Genomic DNA, 20880 nt, shown 5'->3' on the forward strand with positions numbered 1-20880 from the left:
ATAGTAGACATAACTTGTACTATTTTTCCAAGTCTACAAAAGCCTCTACTATTAACGTTTTAGGGTTTAGATTGACATTGTGGTGAGAAAGTAATGACAATAATAATTAATATCCATTTTTGGTTGACCTCTTTAATGAGGAACGGCATGGCCAAATTGTTCAAATCTGTCCAAATCTGTCCAAAGTTGAAGATTTAATTTGTTGTTAATGTGACACACTAAACCCCAGTTGAAGGACTTTCATCGTTTTGTCACTCCTGATGGCCTTTTCAAGGTATTTGGTATCAGATGAAATGAAGCAACTCAAATTTTTCCTGCGTCACTCAGTAACCTAGATGTAAAAAGGTCTTGGCCGTTAAGACAACCAACCCAGTTGGCCACAACTACAGAAAAGTGTTGAAACAAGTGATAACCTCTGATAAGAAAGTGAGGTATAATAGAGTGGGAGATCTGATGAAACTTGACGAAAAAAACGAGCTTTTCGTGATATGCAGTGACTCACAGCAGACATGTGAAGACTAGCTGTAACTGTACTTGTCCATGCCTTCCACCACCCACACAGACAGTCCCTCTTCACGTGAAGAGGGCGATATATGGCTCCAAACTCGTCTGAAACCTCAGTCTTTACACAGACACATCAGTGCACCGCCTCCTAGTGGGGAATCGCAGTTATTAATAACCAAAAAAAGAATTATAAGGGTTCATGCACTGTGTGTGTGTGTGTGTGTGTGTGTGTGTGTGTGTGTGTGTGTGTGTGTGTGCATGCACATTTTTGTATATAAATTTATATTACATTTCCATGACTTTTGAGACAATATTCATGAGAAAAAAGAATTATAAGGGTTCATGCACATTTTTACCAATAAATTTCAAGGACTTTTCCATGACTTTTGAGACAATATTCATGACCTAATGTTCCATTATTTTACAAGTACATGTAAAATAAGAATTAAAATCTATGCTCAAATTTATCATAGCATATGTAAACTACAATTAATAATGCTGCTTATTTGCTTTCTGTTTGTTTTAATAATAAGTAGGCCTACAAGCTGTGACTGTGCAAGACGCTCTGCGTATGAGACGGATTTTTGTTATAAAATGCTTAAGAAATACTTCCTCACAGCATTACGACTGCATAAAACTGTGAATACACTCCCTCTATGTTATTTTTAATAACAAAACTCTATTCCTTCAGTCGGCGTGTGGGAAAGGAAAGCATCAGTCCGCTTTTTGGCTGGTCTGTGTTCTAGGACAATGCCTTTTATTTGCTTACAGCAACAGATCATAGAGCTCGACGTCAACATGCCTCTTATTAAAAAATTGCTCTTAAAACACAAGTAGCAGAAAAAAAGTTTTCAAACTGTCTACCCATTTACTTGCACATCTACACAGACATCAGATACATTACGTCCAACATTTAGTCTATAGTTATGTCATGGAGTATTATCAAGATACTGATGGTTTTGATACAGAATATGTTAATAAATTTGCAATGAAGGCAAATACTAGAAGCCTCTTTATCTTAAACTTGTTTTTAGGGAGATAAAAACAAATGCATAAATCCTTGAAATATCAGCAGCTTGCAATACAATGCAGTACAGTAACGAAGCATGGAGAACATTTACTGTTGAGCACTAAACATCCAGGTGTATTCTAAACCTGAACCATGAAGTATATTTGGTTAAGAGGGGAAGATTAAAGACTAAAAAGGTTAATCTGGGGGCAGGGTTAAATACCAAGGGAAGGCTATAGCTTATAACAGTGTAATTTTACAACAGTCAACTGTTATTGTGGTTTAACAACAACAGAAATGTGGCAGAGATCTTCAGTCTGTGAAGCAGGATTGTCTTCAGTGTGTGAAGCAGCAAGATTTGCAGTCTGAGAGCATGCATTATCTGCAGTATTTGAAGCTGGCGAATCAGCAGTCTGCGAGGTTAGACATTGTGACATCTGTGGAGCTGTAGAATCGGCTGTCTGTGGGGTTTCTGTCTCCAGAGGAAGGCTCTGACAGTCCTGCTTGAGCTTTAGTAGACTTTTACCTCTCTCGAGTCTGCTTTTGTCCACCAGCCGGAAAGCCTCCATAAACTCATCAATGTCAATGCTACCGTCATTATTTGTGTCGGTGCTGATAACCAGCTCGTTGATGACCTCATCAGAGATCTCCATTTTCAGATAGGCACTGAGCAGTTTCAACGTCTGTCGGAAATCCTCAAAAGTGATGAAACCTGCGAGAAACGGAAACACAGGCCATGGGAGTGTGCTATTCAAAGCCATCCAACTACATTTTGTATGTTTCGGCAGGAATTGTCTTCAACAGGGAAATCACTGCGCAATCAATTGACCCTTCGGCAGGAGTTTGATTGGCTGACCTGTCCTCTTAGCTCTGCAATGTATTTTTTTGAACATTCAAGAAACTTTGTTGAAAAAAATAAGTTTCATGAGATTATGTCCTTTTGAAAACAAATTAAAAATAAGTTTCATGAGATTATGTCCTTTTGAACATATATTTAAAAATACTAGTCATTTGTTTCTGAGTTACCATTTATGTAAAGTCACAATAAAACTGAAGAAGCGACTGATCTTTTCTTCCATACTGTGATGTACATCAGATTATTAAAAACTGTAGAGCAGGGACTTGAAAAACGAATGCAAAAAGGGGCGGAATTTAAGTGGGAATAAATTAATAAATAAATAATTGGGAAAAGTCTGGCATACATCACCAGAGAGAATGCCAGTTATGCCAGTTGTTTTCACTGGAAGATGACATTTATGTGTTTTTTGATGAAATATTACAAGATCAAAAAAGCATTAAAAAAGAAACCTATACATGGATGAATCATTCACAATACGATCTATAAAAGTCTAAAAGACTTGAATGAGTTATTATTATTATTATCTGCAAATATTTTTCATACCTGAATTATCGGTGTCCACTATTCTGAAAATGGTCTCCAGTGTGGAGCGATGTCTATAAAGTGTCTCCAGCATAGTCTGCTCAATGTGCTGTAGTCAGAACAGAGGATAGCAGTTTCTGCAACGCATCGACAGCCATTTTGCATTACAAACACAGAGGATGATCACATCTGCTTTACCTCGGATCTGGGCTTTTTTAAGGCAAGATCATGGAACCAGCCTTGATAGTTCAGCTTTCCATCTTTGGTGCTGGACACTATCTGAGGATGAAGCACTTGCCAAGGCAGATCCAGGTGAAGAACTCGCTCGATTGCACCCCCCCAGTCATTCAAACAGATCAGTCCTGTCAGGTCAAAGATCAGACAGAGAAAATATTAAATACTTCTGCTCATTACTTACAACTGCAAAACCAGCCACTAAAAGTAACTAGAAAACCTATCCACTTGTTAAAGGGATAGTTCACCTTTGCTGGTCCTCATTGACTTGCATTGTGTTGTTTTTTTTTTCTCCATACTTGGAAGTCAATGGGGACCAGCAACTGAAGGTGAACTATCCCTTAAAGTCATGACGTAAGGAATACTGTTTCTGAGTTCAAGCCTCTTCTCATTTCATCTGAGAGTTCTATCTCATACTATGTTTATGAGCATTGTTTATTCATATCACACGTTTAAGCTAAAAGAAAAAAAAACTCAGTAGTCTTAGAGCCCACAGCATCCCAGGCACCAATATTTTAATGATGCATAATGGATGATTCACAGTCTGGCCATCTGAGATCTCAGAATGATGTTAAGATTAGTATCTTTATTTTTTTTCTGTTATTACCGGATACAGTGAGAGTTTATTATTAGCACATTTTGTTGTTTGCTTTTGGCATCTGATAGAGCGTTTGGACCTGGAAACAGTAATGAGATGTCAAACTTAACAAGCGGACTGTTTTCAGATATTAAATAGTCTGAATTCTGTTTATATTCTTTAGCTATTTAGTTAATAAGTGGTAGTGATATCATCATATCACTAGGTGGCAGAATACTGTAGTACTGTATTAAAATATGCATTTCATGCCAGATAGTTGTGCATACCTGTGTTCTCCTTATCAATCTCTTGAAAGGCACTGAGGAGATCTGACTTGTGCACAAACAGTAGCTCTCGTAGAGCTTTGAGAGCTGTATGCTCTGTGCGTTTAACACTGAAAGAACATCAAGAAATTAGCCAGAAACATGACAATGAAACTCGAACACCGTAACAACAATAGTAACATTCATATCCAATGATTACAACACAACTTCTGCTGTAATACATCAATACATTTAAAATTGTGAATGAAAATCATTCCTCTAGTTCAAATGGCTGATGGTATCATGTTGATTACTTTTGTGGAAAGCTCAGTCCTCGGGTCATACTGGTGGCCCGATACTGAACAAAGTAGGGCACGAGATCTGGACCCAGCCTGATGAAAGCTCCTCTGTTACTGCCAACCTCATAATAGTTAGAGGCTGAAAAAAGCGTCAGGACCTGAAAAATGCATGGAGGGACAACCATAAACAACCTAATCAAATCAACCTTAAAAACTGTCAACAACATTTCTACAAATATACAAAAGTATTTGGATATTTAACCTAAACTTAAAACTGTATAATGTCTATTTGGACAACTGAAGCATAGGTGATGCAGTAAATGATTTTGATTTTATGATAAATTAAAATGATCTTGATGTTCTCCTAAAAGAAAGGGAAAAAACACTAAGGAGAACTCGGTTGCATTTTAAAATAGGGAACACATATTCGCTATTTCTTCAATAAACTGCTGATTAATAGTAAGCAAGATAGGTGTGGGGTAGGATTAAGGTTTCTAAAATACAGTTATGCAGAATAATCCATTAATATATGCTTTATAAGTACTAATAAATGGCCAGTTTTTTAGTAATATGCATGCAAATAAGCAGCTAGTTAATAGTGAGAATTGGTTCTTGAAAGAAAGTGTTACCTTGAACTGTTTATCTCTCTTTATGTTCTTCTCAAATTGATTTTTTTAGGAGAAGCTTTTGAGATGCTTATTATGCTTACTGTACAGTAAATGTGAACTTGCTTTTCTTGAGATATGAAAGGGCAACCTCTGAAGAATAATTTTACTCTGAGCTCGGCTAGAGAATTACTATTTTACTCACAGGACATAGTGTCCTAAAAACTGCTTTAAATTAACATGAGTTAAAATTAACATAAGTACATGAACGTTAATGTAAGATTGTGTAATGCCTTTAAATGAGCATGTTCATATAAATTCAGTCATTGCCTGACTCACATCTAAAAACTACTAAAAAGAACTCTGTTTTAATTTTAGCCAAACTGACATAGTCATTATTATCTTCTTTTCAAAAGTCTGTCTGAGAGTTCCTCACCTTACGATTGTGGCAAAACTCGTATCCGTCCTGTTTGCACTCGTGTGAGCGTATGATGAGCTGGAGATTGTGCCTGTTCAGAAAGTCCTCTGTGACATCAGGACCCCAATAACAGCCTCCGCCACGGACCTCATTGGGAATGCAACCGTCCTGAGACATGGGGTCACTCCACAGCAGGTCCAAAATCTGATGGCACAGAAGAGGAGAATGTAAAACTATTTGAACGTTCCAGATTAAAGGGCAAATTTATCTCACTTGTCTCATGTTAGCATGTATAACGCTAACATTTGTCTTGTGGCTACACTTTAAGTAAGTAAGTAAGTAAGTAAGTAAAATTTATTTGTATAGCACATTTCACAGATAAAAATCACAAAGTGCTTCACAACAATAGGTAGAATCCACAACACATATAAATACATTACAGCACATAATCAAAATAAACAAAAGTACACATAAGGCCACCCTACAGTCTAGTTAAAAGCCTCTTTAAAAAGAAGAGTTTTCAACTGGGTTTTAAAATTTTCCACACAATCCAGGCAGCGTATGGAAGGAGGCAAAGCGTTCCACAACCGAGGTGCCACAACTTGAAATGAACGGTACCCTCTAGTTTTAAAATGTGTATGGGGGGCAACTAAAAATCTCTGGCCTGTTGATCTCAGACTACGTGAGGACGTACGCAGCTGTATCAGGTCAAAGATGTATGGGGGTGCCTGTCCTTGTAAGGCTCTAAAAGTTAGAACCAAAATTTTAAAGTGCATTCTAAATTTCACTGGTAGCCAATGAAGAGAAGCTAAAATAGGAGTAATATGTGCCCTTTTACTCGTGTGGGTTAAAAAGCCTAGCAGCAGAATTTTGAACAGTCTGGAGACGACAAAGATCCTTCCTATTAATGCAAATAAAAAGACTGTTACAATAGTCTAAACGAGACGAAATAAAAGCATGAATAATCATCTCCAACTCGACCTTTGACACCAGGGCTCTTATCTTAGAAATGTTCCTTAATTGAAAGAAAAAGTTGCTTTAATAAGTTGCTTCGAGTGTTTCTCTCGACTTTGTACTTTGTTACACTTTTTGTGTATTTTAACATTTATTTTGGTGGGCTTTCATTTACAATTACAAAAGGGGAATATAAAATAGTTTGTTTTGCCTTTTAAAAGGAATGTTCCAGATTACTAAACAAGTTTATCCCACTAGTCTCATGTTACATTTTTCTTGTGAATATACTTTCTTATCATTTTTTTTTTGTATTTTAACATTTATTTTGTCTTTTCCAAAAGTTTCCATACATTAAGTGCAGTACTCCAAATTCAGTATATGTTTACATTTATACACTGAGGGATGAGTTGAAATAAATGCTGCAAAACTATACATGTATTGCATTGGTACAGTTGTTCTTGCTGGAAGAACCTTAAACATCATTGAAATCCTTCCTTTCCACAAAAGGTTTTTTTTTTTACAGTGGTGAAAGGTTCTTTTAGGTATTGTTTACTGAACCAATAATGTTTCTTCACTGCCAATTTTTATCAGGTAAAAATTGTGAGCAAAAATATTTTATTTTAATAAAAATATAAAAACTCTGTATCTTTTATACTTAAATATCTTTAACCCTTAAAGTATTAAGTATTTAACACTATCCAGTAGTAAATCACAAACAACTGGAAAATTCATTAGGCCATCGAATATTGTTATGGATAATGGGAGTAGAAAAGGTTGAGAATCACTCTTTAAGGACATTTAGTACTGCAAATCAGTCAAACCATACATGTACAACAGCACAAAATGGTCTAAGAAGCCCACCTGTTTCCACTCATCATTGCTGGTGTCGGTGAACTGTGATGAGTCTGGTTCAGAGTCAGGCGACAGAGTAGTGCTCAGAATGTTGTGAGACTTGCTGAAGCTGGACAGGCTAAACTCTGCTTGTCTACGGCGAACCTCGAACTCCCCTTCAAGCGCCCGAGCCATGGTGCTTGAGAAGTCCTGAAGGGAGCGTCTCTGAAAACTCTCCCGAGCACCAAACGGTTTGGGAAAGGTCAGCGAGCCCGTTGTATTCTTACAGTTGATCATCTCATGATAAAGCTCTGAATTCGCATATACATTAATACGTGATGGAGTCTTCTTCTTAGGAGGCCTCAGAGCAGACACATACTGTAGAAGAACACTATTTTTTAACATCAGTTAAAAAAAAGGAGATGTTCATGCTTTAACAACATGTTAACCATTTGTTGGACTCACTCTGTGTCTGTCCACTCGCGCTATCAGAGCGAGATCAGTGGTGTCTGAGACTCCTCCATGGACTATCAGCACCCGCTGGTCGATTACTGTCACTAAAGGCAACCAGCTGAAGATCTTCTGGAGCAACTTGAGAATACGCTTCCCGTGCAGCTTAATGTAATTGAACAGAGAGATTTGAGGAAACAATGCACATCAAATAAATTGCCCCATAATGTGAAGCTTATGCATTTTCTTTACTTGAAACCTTTATATATAACACATTATAAAAGTAGTTTTAATGGATTAATTATGCCTTGTAATGCACCTTGTAATGCATTGATAGAATGATCTCATGAATAAACGTAACCCCTTTTATAATACATTATAATACGCATCTATTCATTGTTACACCTTTACAAAGTATCATGCATTAAAACACATTATACTACACAAACAAACCTTCAAAAATTATAATGCATTTTAACTTTGGTTACAATTATTTATGAAAAGATATGATGTATTACAACATACATTATGAATACTTTTATAATGTATAATACATAAAGGCTTTCCAGATTGTCTTTAAGAATACTAGTCTAAATATAGTACAAATGACTCATAACTGTATATTAAATTCCCTACTAATCAAATGTCAATCAAAAGTTTATTAGTTTTCCAGCTAATTGACAGCCAGAAATACTTTAAAATGCTAATATAAATATAGTAAAAACGGACTCTGGATCCGTATATTCAATTTCCTTTGTAAGGTGTCATAAGTCTTGAAGCCTGCTCATTGTAATCCTCTTACCGAGGACTAGCCCGCATTAACTGTGAAAATAACTGCAGGAGAACTGACCAGAGTTTCCCCTTTTAAACTGTAAGTCTGAGCAGGCCGCTTTCTGTTAATTAGTGCTATTTTTGGAAAGAAAGTGTGAGGAAATCCCTTACTGTTTCATAATGAAGATAAACAGCTAACACCATATTGTAAACAAACTCTGAGGAATTACAGTGCACAGATATTAGATGCAGGCCTAATTAATGGCCTACCTTGTATTTGCTCAGTACTTCTTTGGTGAAGCCATACCTTTGAAGAGAAAATTACATTTTTTCACAAAAACAAAATTCAAAGTGGTACAAGTTTTTCTTGTAGAAAAGGGAAATCAGTCAGACCATTTAATGATACTGGTATCGTTAGCTTTAAATTTACTAAGCTGCAAAATACAAGTACTGTCCAACGTTTTAAGAGTATCTTATATAGTGTGTTAGTGAATACATGTGTTCAGCACATATCCATTACCTCAGATTAATGATGTGATCTTCATGGTTTCCTCGATTAAGATAAACATTTCCAGGATACACAAGCAGGAAAGCAAACAATATGAGCAGAATCTCCATGGAGTCTTTGCCTCGGTCCACAAAGTCTCCATTGAAAACATAGGGTTTCTCCAGTGATGGCATTCCATTCTGGAAAAATAAACACCGCCCCCCAAATCCATAGGAACAGGTACACTTAAAGACATGATTTATCAGGCTAACACAATATTGTAGCTAAGTGTAAAATAAATTAATACCAACCTTGTAAAATATTAGTAGCAAGTCTTCTAATTGCCCATGTAAATCACCTGTAATAAAGTTCATCATTTTATTTAGAAGGGGCATTGAATAGTGTTTTAATAAAAAAAAATGAAAAAGTAAAATGATCTGTCAGCCACTCTCACCACAAATGGTTATTTCTTTGCTATGGCATGTAGAGACTCGGTTGATATTTGGCAACACTCTGAGCAACTTCCATGTTTCCAGAAGAAGCTGAAGAACGTAACGAGAGTGAAGCTGCTGCTTGGAGAAACCAGAAGTGTACATGGTTAAAGGCGTCTGATTGTCATATACATAAAACATATATTTAATGCATCCTCCTGGAAAACCTACTTGTTTGTTTTTAAAGGCCTCTACAAGATCAGCAACCTGATCCATATCTAAAGGAAAGGTTAGTCGTGGGCCACAGTAAATGTCTGGGACATCAATATTGGTGTAGCTGAAGTATCTCTCCCACTCTGCATCTCTGCAAACCTCGTTTTCTCTGAAGATATGTGAGATCAGTTTTCCTACATGGTAAAACATAAAGGATGTGTTTAGCATGGATAGATTCCAAGGGAAGGCTGTATATATGTTACGTGTTTATATGCAACAGCTTCTATTACGTTCACTGCTTGATCGAGTGAAGTTATCCATCAGGTAACCAAGAAAATTGTATAACTGTGTGAGAAAGAAAATTATTTGTCATATCATATTATAGCTGTTTGCAGTTTTCACAGTTAAATTAAGTAGACCATTCATTCATTCATTCATTCATTCATTCATTTTCCATCTCTCTGAAAATTGCAAGCTTGCAAGTTTTGGATAGACTATCCACCTTATTTTGCTACGCGGAAGTATGTTATTTCCTGTGAATGTGCGTGACCTCCGATTCATTAGCCACTATACAGATAAATGGGTCATTCCATGAAATCATACATAGAATATACAAATTTTGGAGGGTGACCACATGTCAATTAAGAGAGATTTTTAAAAAAAAGGGCTGTCACACCACACAACATGTGAGAAACGTTACTAAAGTAAGTTCTATTTCATCTCTGTTTGCGCTTAAACTGTCAAATAAACACAAGGTCATGTTAAAAACATATTACAAAAACTTTTGGTTATGTCTGTGAAGGTAAACAGCTGGGAAAGAAACCGCATGTTTACATTAGATCTGTATATTAAGTGACAGCAGCAATATATACAGAACCTATACAGAAAATCACTCACTGCTCTTGAATAACTTCTATAGCTTTAATAAGAAGATATTTATGATTTGAATACTGGTTTTAAATGCTCTAGCATTAGGATAAACATGGTGGATTGTGTGCGGCTCACTCAGGTCTCTGCTAATACGGAGGTGTCAGTCAGTGTCCGTGGGCGGGGCCTAAACCGTGTGACGTCACACTGCTCAGAGAATCAAAACAGCATGTCTAATGAGACTGATTTGGTATAGTGGAGATTTAAAATAAGGAGTGGGTGGATTTTTATCATTGTAGGGTGGTTGTGTTCACACTGCCAACACACATTTATGTCCAAACACCATGTAAAAGTGGATTTTGGATAATAGGTGCCCATTAAAATGACAAGAAATTGCATTGTGCCATCTCTCTGTAATTTCTAATTTTATGACAATTTTTCTACCTCATGTTTTGGTATTTTTGTCAACCCTGTTACAGACACAAGCATTACTATATACAAAAGTTTTCATTAGAACTATGCAATAGTTTTTTTTTTTCACATATGTATATGAGCAGCATTTTAGTTCACTGGGAATTTTAAATTTTGGATTTTTAAAAATATATTTATATTTGTCATTCAGATGACCAAGAATATAGTAATTTTGGAGGGTGACCACGTCAATTAAGAGAGATTTTTAAAAAAGGGCTTTGTCCAAAATAAAACATATTTAAAGTTACAATGGAAAAACCCGAAAGGCCGTATCAAATATAATTTTTTACATTTTTATAAAATTAATTACGGCAACAGGACTGACGTCAGTCACAGGTCTGACCCGAGTAACAGGGATGACAGGACACACATTCTTCAGCATACAATCAATGGACATATTTGTTTACATAATATTGTAAAGTTTTACTGTTTTAAATTGCATTATATTGTTTTGCACTTACTTGGCATATTTGTATTACTGAAGCGCATTATATTTCTAAAATATCTAATGTTTTAAGGGTATTGTAATTAGATCATGTGTCCATCTATTTGGCTTTGTGATTGTGTCCCCTTACAAAACTGAAAATTAGTGCTGTCAAATGATTAATCGCGATTAATCGCATCCAAAATAAAAGTTTTTGTTTACATACTATATGTATATGTACTGTGTATATTTATTATGTATATATAAATACATACACATACAGTAAATATTTTGAAAATATTTACATGTATATACATTTATATATTTATATTCTTATATTTTATATTATATATAAATATATTTAATATATAAACATAACATATTTTTCTTAAATGTATACATGCATGTGTTTGTAATTATATATACATAATAAATATACACAGCATACACGCATATACTATGTAAACAAAAACTTTTATTTTGGATGTGATTAATCATGATTAATCATTTGACAGCACTACTGAAAATATACTGATCTGGTTCAATTACTCGGCAAGGAAGATGATCTTGGTCCTCCAATGATCATCTGAAACCAGACCAATCAGATCTTGATGCTGAAATTTTGGTTTGACTTTCATGAACATTGCAAGATTGGGGAGGGCCTGCAGTGACCTTACTGTTCTTGTTTGTAATTGCATTTACATGGATGCATAATGCATTATTGACAATGAATTATGGGAAAAATTAGTTTTACTAAGACTCATCATCTTATCCCAGTCATTAACAACAAAATAGTAATTGTAACAATACCAACAGTACTAAAAAAATGTAACATATGCTCAAATGACAACCACACTGAATAATATAGGCATTAGTCAATTATGGCCTTCAACATTTTTTGCATTTTACACAAAAAGTGTGGCACCTAATCTATATCATCCCTGTTACCTGCATGACAAAACCTGTGACTCTGAAATGTAACAGGGCTGACAGTAAGGGGTTTGAAGATTTCAAACTAATTTGTAAATTGCTAGCTAATAGACAAGATCACAAAAACACTAGAGACTATGTCCTATAGACTGCCAAATAAATAACAGTGTCAAGGTCCAGGAAAGTATGAAAAGTGTCATCAGAATAGTCCATCTGCCATCAGTGACAGTCTCAAGCCTCCCTGTTTTCATCCAAAATATCTTAAATTGTGTTCCGAAGACTAACAAAGCTTTTACGGGTTTGGAACAACATGGGGGTAAGTGAATAATGACAAAATTTGGGGATGGAGTATCCCTTTAAGAAGAAGAAGAGAGAGAAACATGCTTGTGTTTTAAGTATTGGAATCCTGGTTGAGAGATGATGTAACCTCCAGGAAGTGATGTCACTTGAATGTACCATTATTTTAAAAGGGTTTTTGATGAGGGTAACAGGGCTGGCATGAAATCAGTGGACACAGAAAAAATATATACTTACACCAAAAACATTGCTTAACAATGACCCTGTACTTTTGAACAATATGCAAATGTGATTTTTATTCATTTATTTATTTTGCCTTCGTTTTGCAAATTAAAAGTCCTGCTGAAAAATAAAAATCATAGTGAGGGACAGGCCAAAAACCCTACCCTTAATCAGCATAAATGCTATTTAAATTGTTTTAAATAATATTTAATTGACTTTTTTGATGTTATGTTGATGTAATATTGTTGAAAGAATACATAGTATTGTTATGTTTTTAAAATAACAAATGTATTTGTTGTTATATTAATTCTATGCTTGATTATTTCATAGGGACCCAAAAGGCACTCATTTCGTGGAATGACCCAAATAACTAGTAGTTTGTCAAAGTGCAGTAAACAGTAAAACGATTTGCACTACAAACCAGTGTGTTTTTGATTATGATAATGAATTCAAATAATATGATAACAAATACCAGTTTGCAATATCATGCAGCAAAATGGCCTGTTTTTGTACAGGTAAAAAAAAATAACTGCAAAGCATGACACCCACTCTTGCATTGAAAATAGTGTGGAGAATGGATTTCTTACTTTGATCTGGTCTTGTAGGTCTGCGTACTCCATGGACTGGAAGATGTTCCAGGTGTATCTGCGTCTCATTTCCATGCGAGCCGCATACTGTCGGTACCAGCGCTGGATCAGCACCGCTGCTTTTATTGCTTTCAAGAGAATGCAAAAGAGGTCAGAAGGGTTTTTCCTTTTTGTTTAAATAAATATAATTGAACAGTTTTGTTATAAGTGCAATAGTATTCATGTCCGGCTTCTAGAATTATGTAGGGTATCATCTGAGATATTATTATTTATACACACACAAAAAAAAAGTTTTTGCTAGTAAATTTCACAAATAATTACAAAGAAACAGCAGTTAACACACTGAGTTAAACTATTTAAAGATTTAAATAGTAGGCTGTTTTCTTTCCTTTATAAGTTAGACAATTTTTTACAGTGTACTGTAAGTCTTATAACTCTGAATAGTATGTACCCAAAAGAGTCAAACAAACATCACAGTGGTCATAAAAGATGAGTTTTGCTTACTTATGGCCGCTGCAGGCATGCATGAAAAAGAAGACATGTTGAGAAAGAAAACGAGTTAGCCTACTTACCTTTATATTGACACTGCACAGAAATAACTGACAACCATGTTCTAATTCAGTAGCTGCGAGAGATAAATAAGGCTTTACACAAGCTTTGCTGGACTGGAAAAACTCACCTGGGATGGCATTTCCATCTGTTTTAAGAAGAAGAAGTCATTTAGGTCAAGTTATATTCACACTAAATAGTCTCTGAATAAACAAAACTCACACAAATATACATATATTTTTACATTACACTAGCCATTCATATGTTATTGTAAACATTTTACCTTTATCATATCGTCTATTGAATTCGCTGGTTTTTGTGACACCACACCCCATGGCTTCTCCTGAAGGTAGAAAATGTGAGTCAAGTCAGTATAACAAGCACTTTTATTAAGCACTTGTATGACACTTGTATGACACTTTATGAATCATGCACTATGAATTGTATTTTATATATTTATTTAATACAAACTATATTATAAAAGTATAACGTATAAGATTTTTAAAAAATGTTTAAGAATTTAGTAATACACAATTTACACAATACATTATTTATATCATATATTATTATATACTACAATTCAGACCAAAAAAAATCTACCCTAGTAAATCATATCACAGATTTGATGATAATAAAAAATACTGTACAATATTTTCAAGCTTTTGGCATGAAAACACCAAATGTTATGTTGTTGCACACATTAATGAGATCCAGAGAGCGAGTTAATCTGGCTTCATTGCTCTCTTGCACTGGCCTCAATCTTTCTTACAGAGCAGACAACGTCAACACACACTCTGTGAAAGACCACAAGCTTCAAACTCTCAATGATGACCCTGCTTCACTCTAAAACACTCAGAAATCTGTTATTTATTAAAAGAGTTTAAGTTTATGAACTTGAGTAACTATCTCACATTTTTTTTTTTTTTATGGATTTATAGATTTGTTTGTAAGGACGGTTATTCATTAGCTCACCGGACATCAGAATTGTTTAGTGTATTATAACAGACATGCTCGTTTTGAGGTTAAATTTCTTAAGAGAGCTGTTGACAAAAGCTCATGTGACGTGCTTTGAATCTTGCTCACAGTAAAATGGAATAAGACTGCTACTATGAAAAATATTCTATGAATTATAAAAAAATAATTATTTTTCTTTGTAGACATATTTGTAACATAATTTAACCCATACTAAATCTTGCCTATTTAAAAAAAAAAATGGTTAAAGATTTCATGCCATTATAGATTACTATTAAAATCAGATTTGGTACTTAGTACCTTTTCTGTGTATTTTTTTGAATTGAACTGATGTGTAAATAGTGTCAGCAAAATTCTGTCTTTAATAGTCTAAAAGGTTACATCCAGAGATGACAAATCAAGGTGGGTAAATCTCACCTGGTGGGTTTCTCTTTAATCAAGGAAATCCCAAAAGATTGATTTCCACAACATATCACCCAAAGGAATGTATCCGCCTGGTGTACCCCATCGGTGCTTGAGTTAGTCAATGCAAATAGTAGAAATGGAAATAAATCAGCTTGTGAGGACACAAAGAAAGCATAGGCACACGCTTCCCCGTGTCCCCGAGAAACCTTCGATGTCCTGAGCAAAAATCCAATACTTCATTAAAAAATAAGAGATTATCTTGTGTCAAACTCCCGAGGCTTTCATTAGGTGTGTTTGTTTCTCTGCGTCTTAACGGTCTTCATCTGTGTAGCTGAATTAAGTGAACAAGCCCTAAAGGGATTAGGGTAATAGCTTGATGCGACTTGACTGGACTTTGTAAAGGAAATGGCACTTTCAAAGGAAGCAGATGGAGAAGTCTGGGGGATATTGCTGTGTAAAGTACAGCATATGTAATAAATCCAAAATAAAAAATAAATCATTTGAGGGGAGAGCATTTTCTTGTGATGATTTTGACACGTGCACGAGATCCAGAAAGCCCTCAATAATTATAATGAACAATTATTTTAATATAATATGTATACTGTTGTTGTTCTCTTGTTGATCTGATTGTTTCTATTGTTCTCATTTGTAAGTCGATTTGGATAAAAGCGTCTGCTAAATGATTAAATGTAAATGTAAATATATTGTAATATAGAGGTCTAGGAAGGAGCTCTGTTATAAAGAAGAATCAGACATTCAATTCATTTCAGTACAGTAAGTTTATTTGTGTATTACATGTATAAAAGGGAGAATCCATCATACATGCTTTCAACGTATAAGCCATGTTTTTTAAATGTTTAATATTACATGCAATAATATATTATGGAAGTATACAATTGCAATAATATATTACAGAAGTATACATTTGTGTGTTGACAAAACAGAGCAAAAACTGTTATTTCTTAAATGTAAGTCACTTAATATTAACTTCTTGTTTATTGAACAGTTATTAAAATCAGTGATACATTTGCAGTTGTGCTGATATTTTGAAAAAAAAAAAAACAAAACTATCCAAACAAAACAAACCAATTAAACAAATCATATTATTATTTTTTCTTTTTTTTTTTTTTAACTTTTCCTATTGCAACAGGCTATAGGTTTTAAAAAAAAAATTTTTTTTTTTTTAAATTCCAATATCGAGCAGCCCTACTTTTCAGATATTAAAATACGACTCATTGTGAAATGCAGAAGAGAAGCAGAATTTGTTAGGCAGTTCAGAACTAAGCTGGGTGAAAATTCTGGCTGAGCTGGTCAAGAGAACGGCTCATTCCTTCACACACACGTCTGTGAACAGAAAACAAAAACCATTAACTGTATTTAGGAAGAAAAGAAAATCTGAAAAAGATCATGTCAGTAAGACAGAACAGTCACAGTTCCTTCACTAATGATTGCAAGAGACAAAAGTTTCCAAAGCAAAGAAAAGACATCTGACTTAGTTCTTCACACAAATTCATGTGCTTGTCCTTTGCAACAGCTGACAGACTGATGTCAGCTGAGTGTTGAAAAATCTCTTAATGTTAAAATGATATCAGAGAAGCTATAGCAACCTCTTACATTAGGACAGAAACGTTGTTTCATTCAACAAAGACACTTATGTTACCAAACCAGCCAACTAGACTTCCTGAAAGAATACAACATGACATGATGGTGGTAACATAAGTGAATCTTATGTTTTATGTAAAATTTGTTTTAAAAATCATGTAGTGTTATGATTTGTTCTTACTTCTCTGACAACTGTTGTGTACTTCTCAGGAGTGCCGGCACTCATGACAGTCGTATAAACAGTGATCCTGGAAGGGAGATCATACTCACATTAAAAAGCTTCATCACAGAAAGCTGAAGACACCTCTTTATCAAACCCTTAACCACCCCAAAACCTTAAACTAATGCACATACATCAGTGTTCAAAATGTACTAAAGCTCTTGAAGGTCCCATGTTTTTCTAACCTTACAGTGGTACTTACATTTGTTCAAAATATTCAATTACAGTAATGTAACATTTCCATTCAAATGAAACCAGTACCAAGAAAAACATTTATGCGTTGGAGAGGTGGCAAATATGAAATAGTTGTTAAGGAAATAGAACGAAATAGATAATATTGTTTGTAGGTCACTTCAAATTAGTTTTTGTTTACGGAACAGTTGTATAAAGCCAATATCACATTTACATTCATGCTGATTTTCAGGAAAAATTGTACTCGGATACATAAATAGATACAGTATATAGATGAGTTAAGAATCAGTGTTGAGTTGTAGGGTGCCAGACATGAAAGAGGGTGAGAGTTCAACAGAGATCAATGCTTGGACTGTTCGGATTTACACCAGAGTGGCTTAAACAATGAGACTCTGTGAAGTTGTAAGTGTGAAAAGTAATATGAAAAGTCTTCACATGACTGGTTTCTGCAAACTCTGGAAAATCCTAAGTTCTGCATTGCATGGTTAGATTCTAATATTATAACTTCAGTGAGGAAGTATGATTTGAATTGTACTACTGGTTACCTCATACGAGAAATGAGCAATCTATGTGAGACCGTTACACAACCATAAAATATCATGTGATAGGTGAAATGCTGCATTACTGTCCTCCTTACCAATTACATACTGGGTTCACAGATAAAACCTGTAACAGTGAAAATGAAAATGAATTAGTCAATAAATTATGCAATAGGAGTGCATGCTTTCACAAACACAAGGGAAATCTCATTAAAGAAAAATCTTCAGTCCTTTTTCAATATCCAAATCCAGAAATTACTTACATAATGAAAACATTTCAAATTATGATAATAACATACAAAAACACATTTTGTAGTACATTAACAGTGTGGGACAGAAATAAATTAAAAAATACAAGGAGAATTTAAAAACAAACCCTCTCATATACCTTATACAGAGAATCCATACTAATATGGTTTTGACCAGTGGCATTCAATGCTTTCATGGCCACATCTCTGTAAAAAAGACCAGGAGATGTTAAAAACAATCCCTTATTTTTTCAGTTAAATAATCACACATTTGTGCTCTCATGTTATTGATAAAAAAATGTATTGTGTGCTTGCCTTCGTTCATCCTCTTTAGGGGTGGGAAGCCAATGGTCATAATTGGTTTCAACTCTATACCAGCTAAAATAAGCAACAAATCACAGGTTTAGTAATGTGAAAACCTTCAGGAAAACACTAGCATTATATGAATGAGAGCATATTGTTGCATTGTCATCACTTTTTGTCTTTCATTACAACATTTTAATTGTTGTCATTTAAAAATGTAATAATGGTTTGTGCGTACTTTCCATGAAGTGGATCCAGAGGCCAGATGTCAGCTGACCTGCTCCGGTCTCTGGTGATGACCACACCCTCACCAGCATGAACACCACCCAAAATGTAATAAACATCTGTGATGATTGGCATCTTGGCCAGTCTCACTACTGCATCCTGGAAATCCACCGCTTCTTCAAGAGTCTAAAGAGAATCAGTAATATACAGATTTACTTAATGCAAAAGTCTTAACAGCCAAATAATATTTATGGCACCAGTACTTTGATATACTGAATTTTATTTTTTTATTTTATCTACATTTATTCTCTCACCTCTCGCACTAGCCAGCTAACTGGAGAACTTTTTAATAAAACTGCTGAAATTACATTCTCCCACCAATGTCCCTTACCTGTAGAAATACAGATGTAAATTAAAACCACACAAAATCCACAAGACAATCTCTTTTTAAAAATCAACCTACTGCGTTGGTTGCCAGACACTGTAAACTTGTTGGGGCTTTGTCCTGTCCACAGCCCAACATAACCAGCAAAAGTGGTTCCTCTGTATGCCACCTGGAGAAAAACCACTTTCGGATTCAAGAGTATAATGTAATGAAATATAATATAATATAACCAACACTAATACCTTTCCATTTTTAATAAAAAGTACGTCTAGAGTAAGATTTCTGAGCACGCTGTGGGGATAATCCAGGTTTCTGCCATGGTAAATATTGCCCTTTGTATCCTGAGTCACAATACTGGTGCAAAATCTGAAAAAAGCAAAGCAACCACAATGAATGTTGAAAAAAAGCTGACAACTAAAATGCTTTAAGAGAGGTAGCCTACTGTACCAAAAACTGTAGAAAGCTATACTTACGCAGATACTTCATAGGCAAAGTTCAACAGCACAATATCTACAATGTCAGTGCCATAGAAGGATGCCATGCCCTTTATTTCTCCAGCATAGGGCTGTGGGATGTATTTCTCCAGAACCTTCACTATAGGTTTAACTGCTTCATGAACCCATTTGGGAACAGTTGAGCTGCAAAAGAGGATGTTTAAGACGTAAATATGCTGTGGATCAGTGATGATAAACAATGACTAAACGTACCCTAGAGATTTACAAAGTTCAAGAGCATGATTTATTAAAAAAAGATGGGGATTACCTTTTGCGCTCTGTGATCAGACTGTCTGGTACTTACTCGATCACTTCAGATGCAGCTTTTCTCAAGAAATCGATGTCATAGAGGTTCTTCAGAGGAGCCCATCGCTGAAAGGCAGGCGCGTCCAGACTGATGTTTAACACTGGAGGAGAGAAATCAGCTGTCGACACGCAGAAAAGTATCACGCAGAGAAACACACAAATCTGTAGCTTCATGGTGAATACTGAACACTAACTGTCCTTGTGATGGTGACATTTGAATTTGCGAAACCAAAGACTTCATACTCCTCCCAACTTCAGTATTTGAAAACGAGGAACTGATATGATTGCTGCGGCAGTAACACCTTAACCACCGGGGGAAGAGGTGTCCACCGTCCACGCACACTTTTGCGCTTAACTAAAGTCCCTCACTGTGAAATCAAATGTAAAGCTTCGCTGTCAATAAAGGTTGTGTTAATCATGAAGCTTGGTCCGTCCGATTAATGCGTCCAAATACTGGAGTCATTTAATTTGGACTAAAATACAATACAATTCGCCTAGATTAGGCTAGGTGTACGTTACTATTTGAAGATTATCATTGGATCCCCATTTACAGATTTCTGTGGTCGCAGACTGAGGAAACGCAGTATTTTTGAGCACAAACAGAGAGTGCACAACAGCACATGATGATGTGCAGACATTTGTCCTCACTTCTTTATTCAAACTTTATGCACGTTTTCAGCAGGCTGACTCCTTCAGTAAAGTCTAAAAAGTAAAAGAAAACTTATAGGAAAAATAAAAACATAAAAGAAACTGTATATATCTATGCAGAAGACTAATTCACCATGGGTTCCCTATATACCAACCAATTATTTTTTTTTTTTTTTTTTTTTTTTTATAGGGGTTTTCAATTAATGAGTAAAATAGCGGTCCGTGGTAGGCATAACTCGACGATGGGTCTTTTGTTGTAGAACGTAAACTGCACACAAGTTACACACCGTTATTTTGTAGTTACTGATTAGTTTAAAATAATAGGCCTAATAATAAGCATGACTGCTTTTACGTTTAATGAAAGGTACAATTTGCAATAAAAAAGCTATATTTGCTGCAGCTTTCGTTTTTAAAACATTTTTTAAAAAAGAAAACAGAATAACATTTTATTATAATGTCATGTATTAATAATGTATGATGTATGTAGCTTTAGGTTTTTGGTTTGGACCTGATTGAATATATAATATATATATATATATATATATATATATATGGCTTTTGGTTTGG

The 20880-nt window shown here is 35.0% G+C and overlaps 2 protein-coding genes across 2 annotated transcripts; both read right to left on the bottom strand.

Moving 5' to 3' along the window:
• Positions 1–1241: 1241 nt before the first annotated feature.
• On the bottom strand, positions 1242–15670 carry LOC109087839 (serine/threonine-protein phosphatase with EF-hands 2-like). The gene is made up of 19 exons (XM_042756705.1): positions 15164–15670; positions 14058–14117; positions 13905–13922; positions 13730–13738; positions 13226–13353; positions 9718–9772; positions 9446–9621; positions 9238–9352; positions 9095–9141; positions 8817–8983; positions 8567–8603; positions 7541–7690; positions 7106–7453; positions 5309–5494; positions 4283–4425; positions 3993–4099; positions 3093–3256; positions 2916–3003; positions 1242–2225 (listed from the first exon to the last, which is right to left on the bottom strand). Exons 2-19 carry the CDS (start codon positions 14107–14109, stop codon positions 1786–1788), a joined length of 2430 nt encoding a protein of 809 aa, XP_042612639.1. The 5' UTR covers positions 14110–14117; positions 15164–15670; the 3' UTR covers positions 1242–1785.
• A 657-nt stretch (positions 15671–16327) lies between these two features.
• Positions 16328–19924, bottom strand: LOC109087861 (N-acylethanolamine-hydrolyzing acid amidase-like). The gene is made up of 11 exons (XM_019102052.2): positions 19664–19924; positions 19339–19503; positions 19108–19231; positions 18944–19034; positions 18795–18871; positions 18494–18666; positions 18268–18330; positions 18093–18159; positions 17803–17831; positions 16935–17001; positions 16328–16495 (listed from the first exon to the last, which is right to left on the bottom strand). The coding sequence occupies exons 1-11, from the start codon at positions 19837–19839 to the stop codon at positions 16484–16486; spliced, it is 1044 nt and encodes a 347-aa protein (XP_018957597.1). The 5' UTR covers positions 19840–19924; the 3' UTR covers positions 16328–16483.
• Positions 19925–20880: the final 956 nt, after the last annotated feature.

Source organism: Cyprinus carpio, chromosome A5, assembly GCF_018340385.1.
Source record: "Cyprinus carpio isolate SPL01 chromosome A5, ASM1834038v1, whole genome shotgun sequence".
Lineage (NCBI taxonomy): Eukaryota > Metazoa > Chordata > Actinopteri > Cypriniformes > Cyprinidae > Cyprinus > Cyprinus carpio.

Excerpts from the sequence above, each read along its gene's own strand:
- LOC109087839 (XM_042756705.1), bottom strand. The coding sequence starts at position 14,109 with ATGGGGTGTGGTGTCACAAAAACCAGCGAATTCAATAGACGATATGAT. Across the intron at positions 9,353-9,445 it reads AGGCCTTTAAAAACAAACAA|CAGCTTCACTCTCGTTACGT; the intron begins GTAGGTTTTCCA and ends TTCTCCAAGCAG. Across the intron at positions 3,004-3,092 it reads TAAAAAAGCCCAGATCCGAG|CACATTGAGCAGACTATGCT; the intron begins GTAAAGCAGATG and ends TTCTGACTACAG.
- LOC109087861 (XM_019102052.2), bottom strand. The coding sequence starts at position 19,839 with ATGAAGCTACAGATTTGTGTGTTTCTCTGCGTGATACTTTTCTGCGTG. Across the intron at positions 19,232-19,338 it reads TTTGCCTATGAAGTATCTGC|ATTTTGCACCAGTATTGTGA; the intron begins GTAAGTATAGCT and ends TGCTTTTTTCAG. Across the intron at positions 17,832-18,092 it reads GTATGGATTCTCTGTATAAG|GTTTTATCTGTGAACCCAGT; the intron begins GTATATGAGAGG and ends TCACTGTTACAG.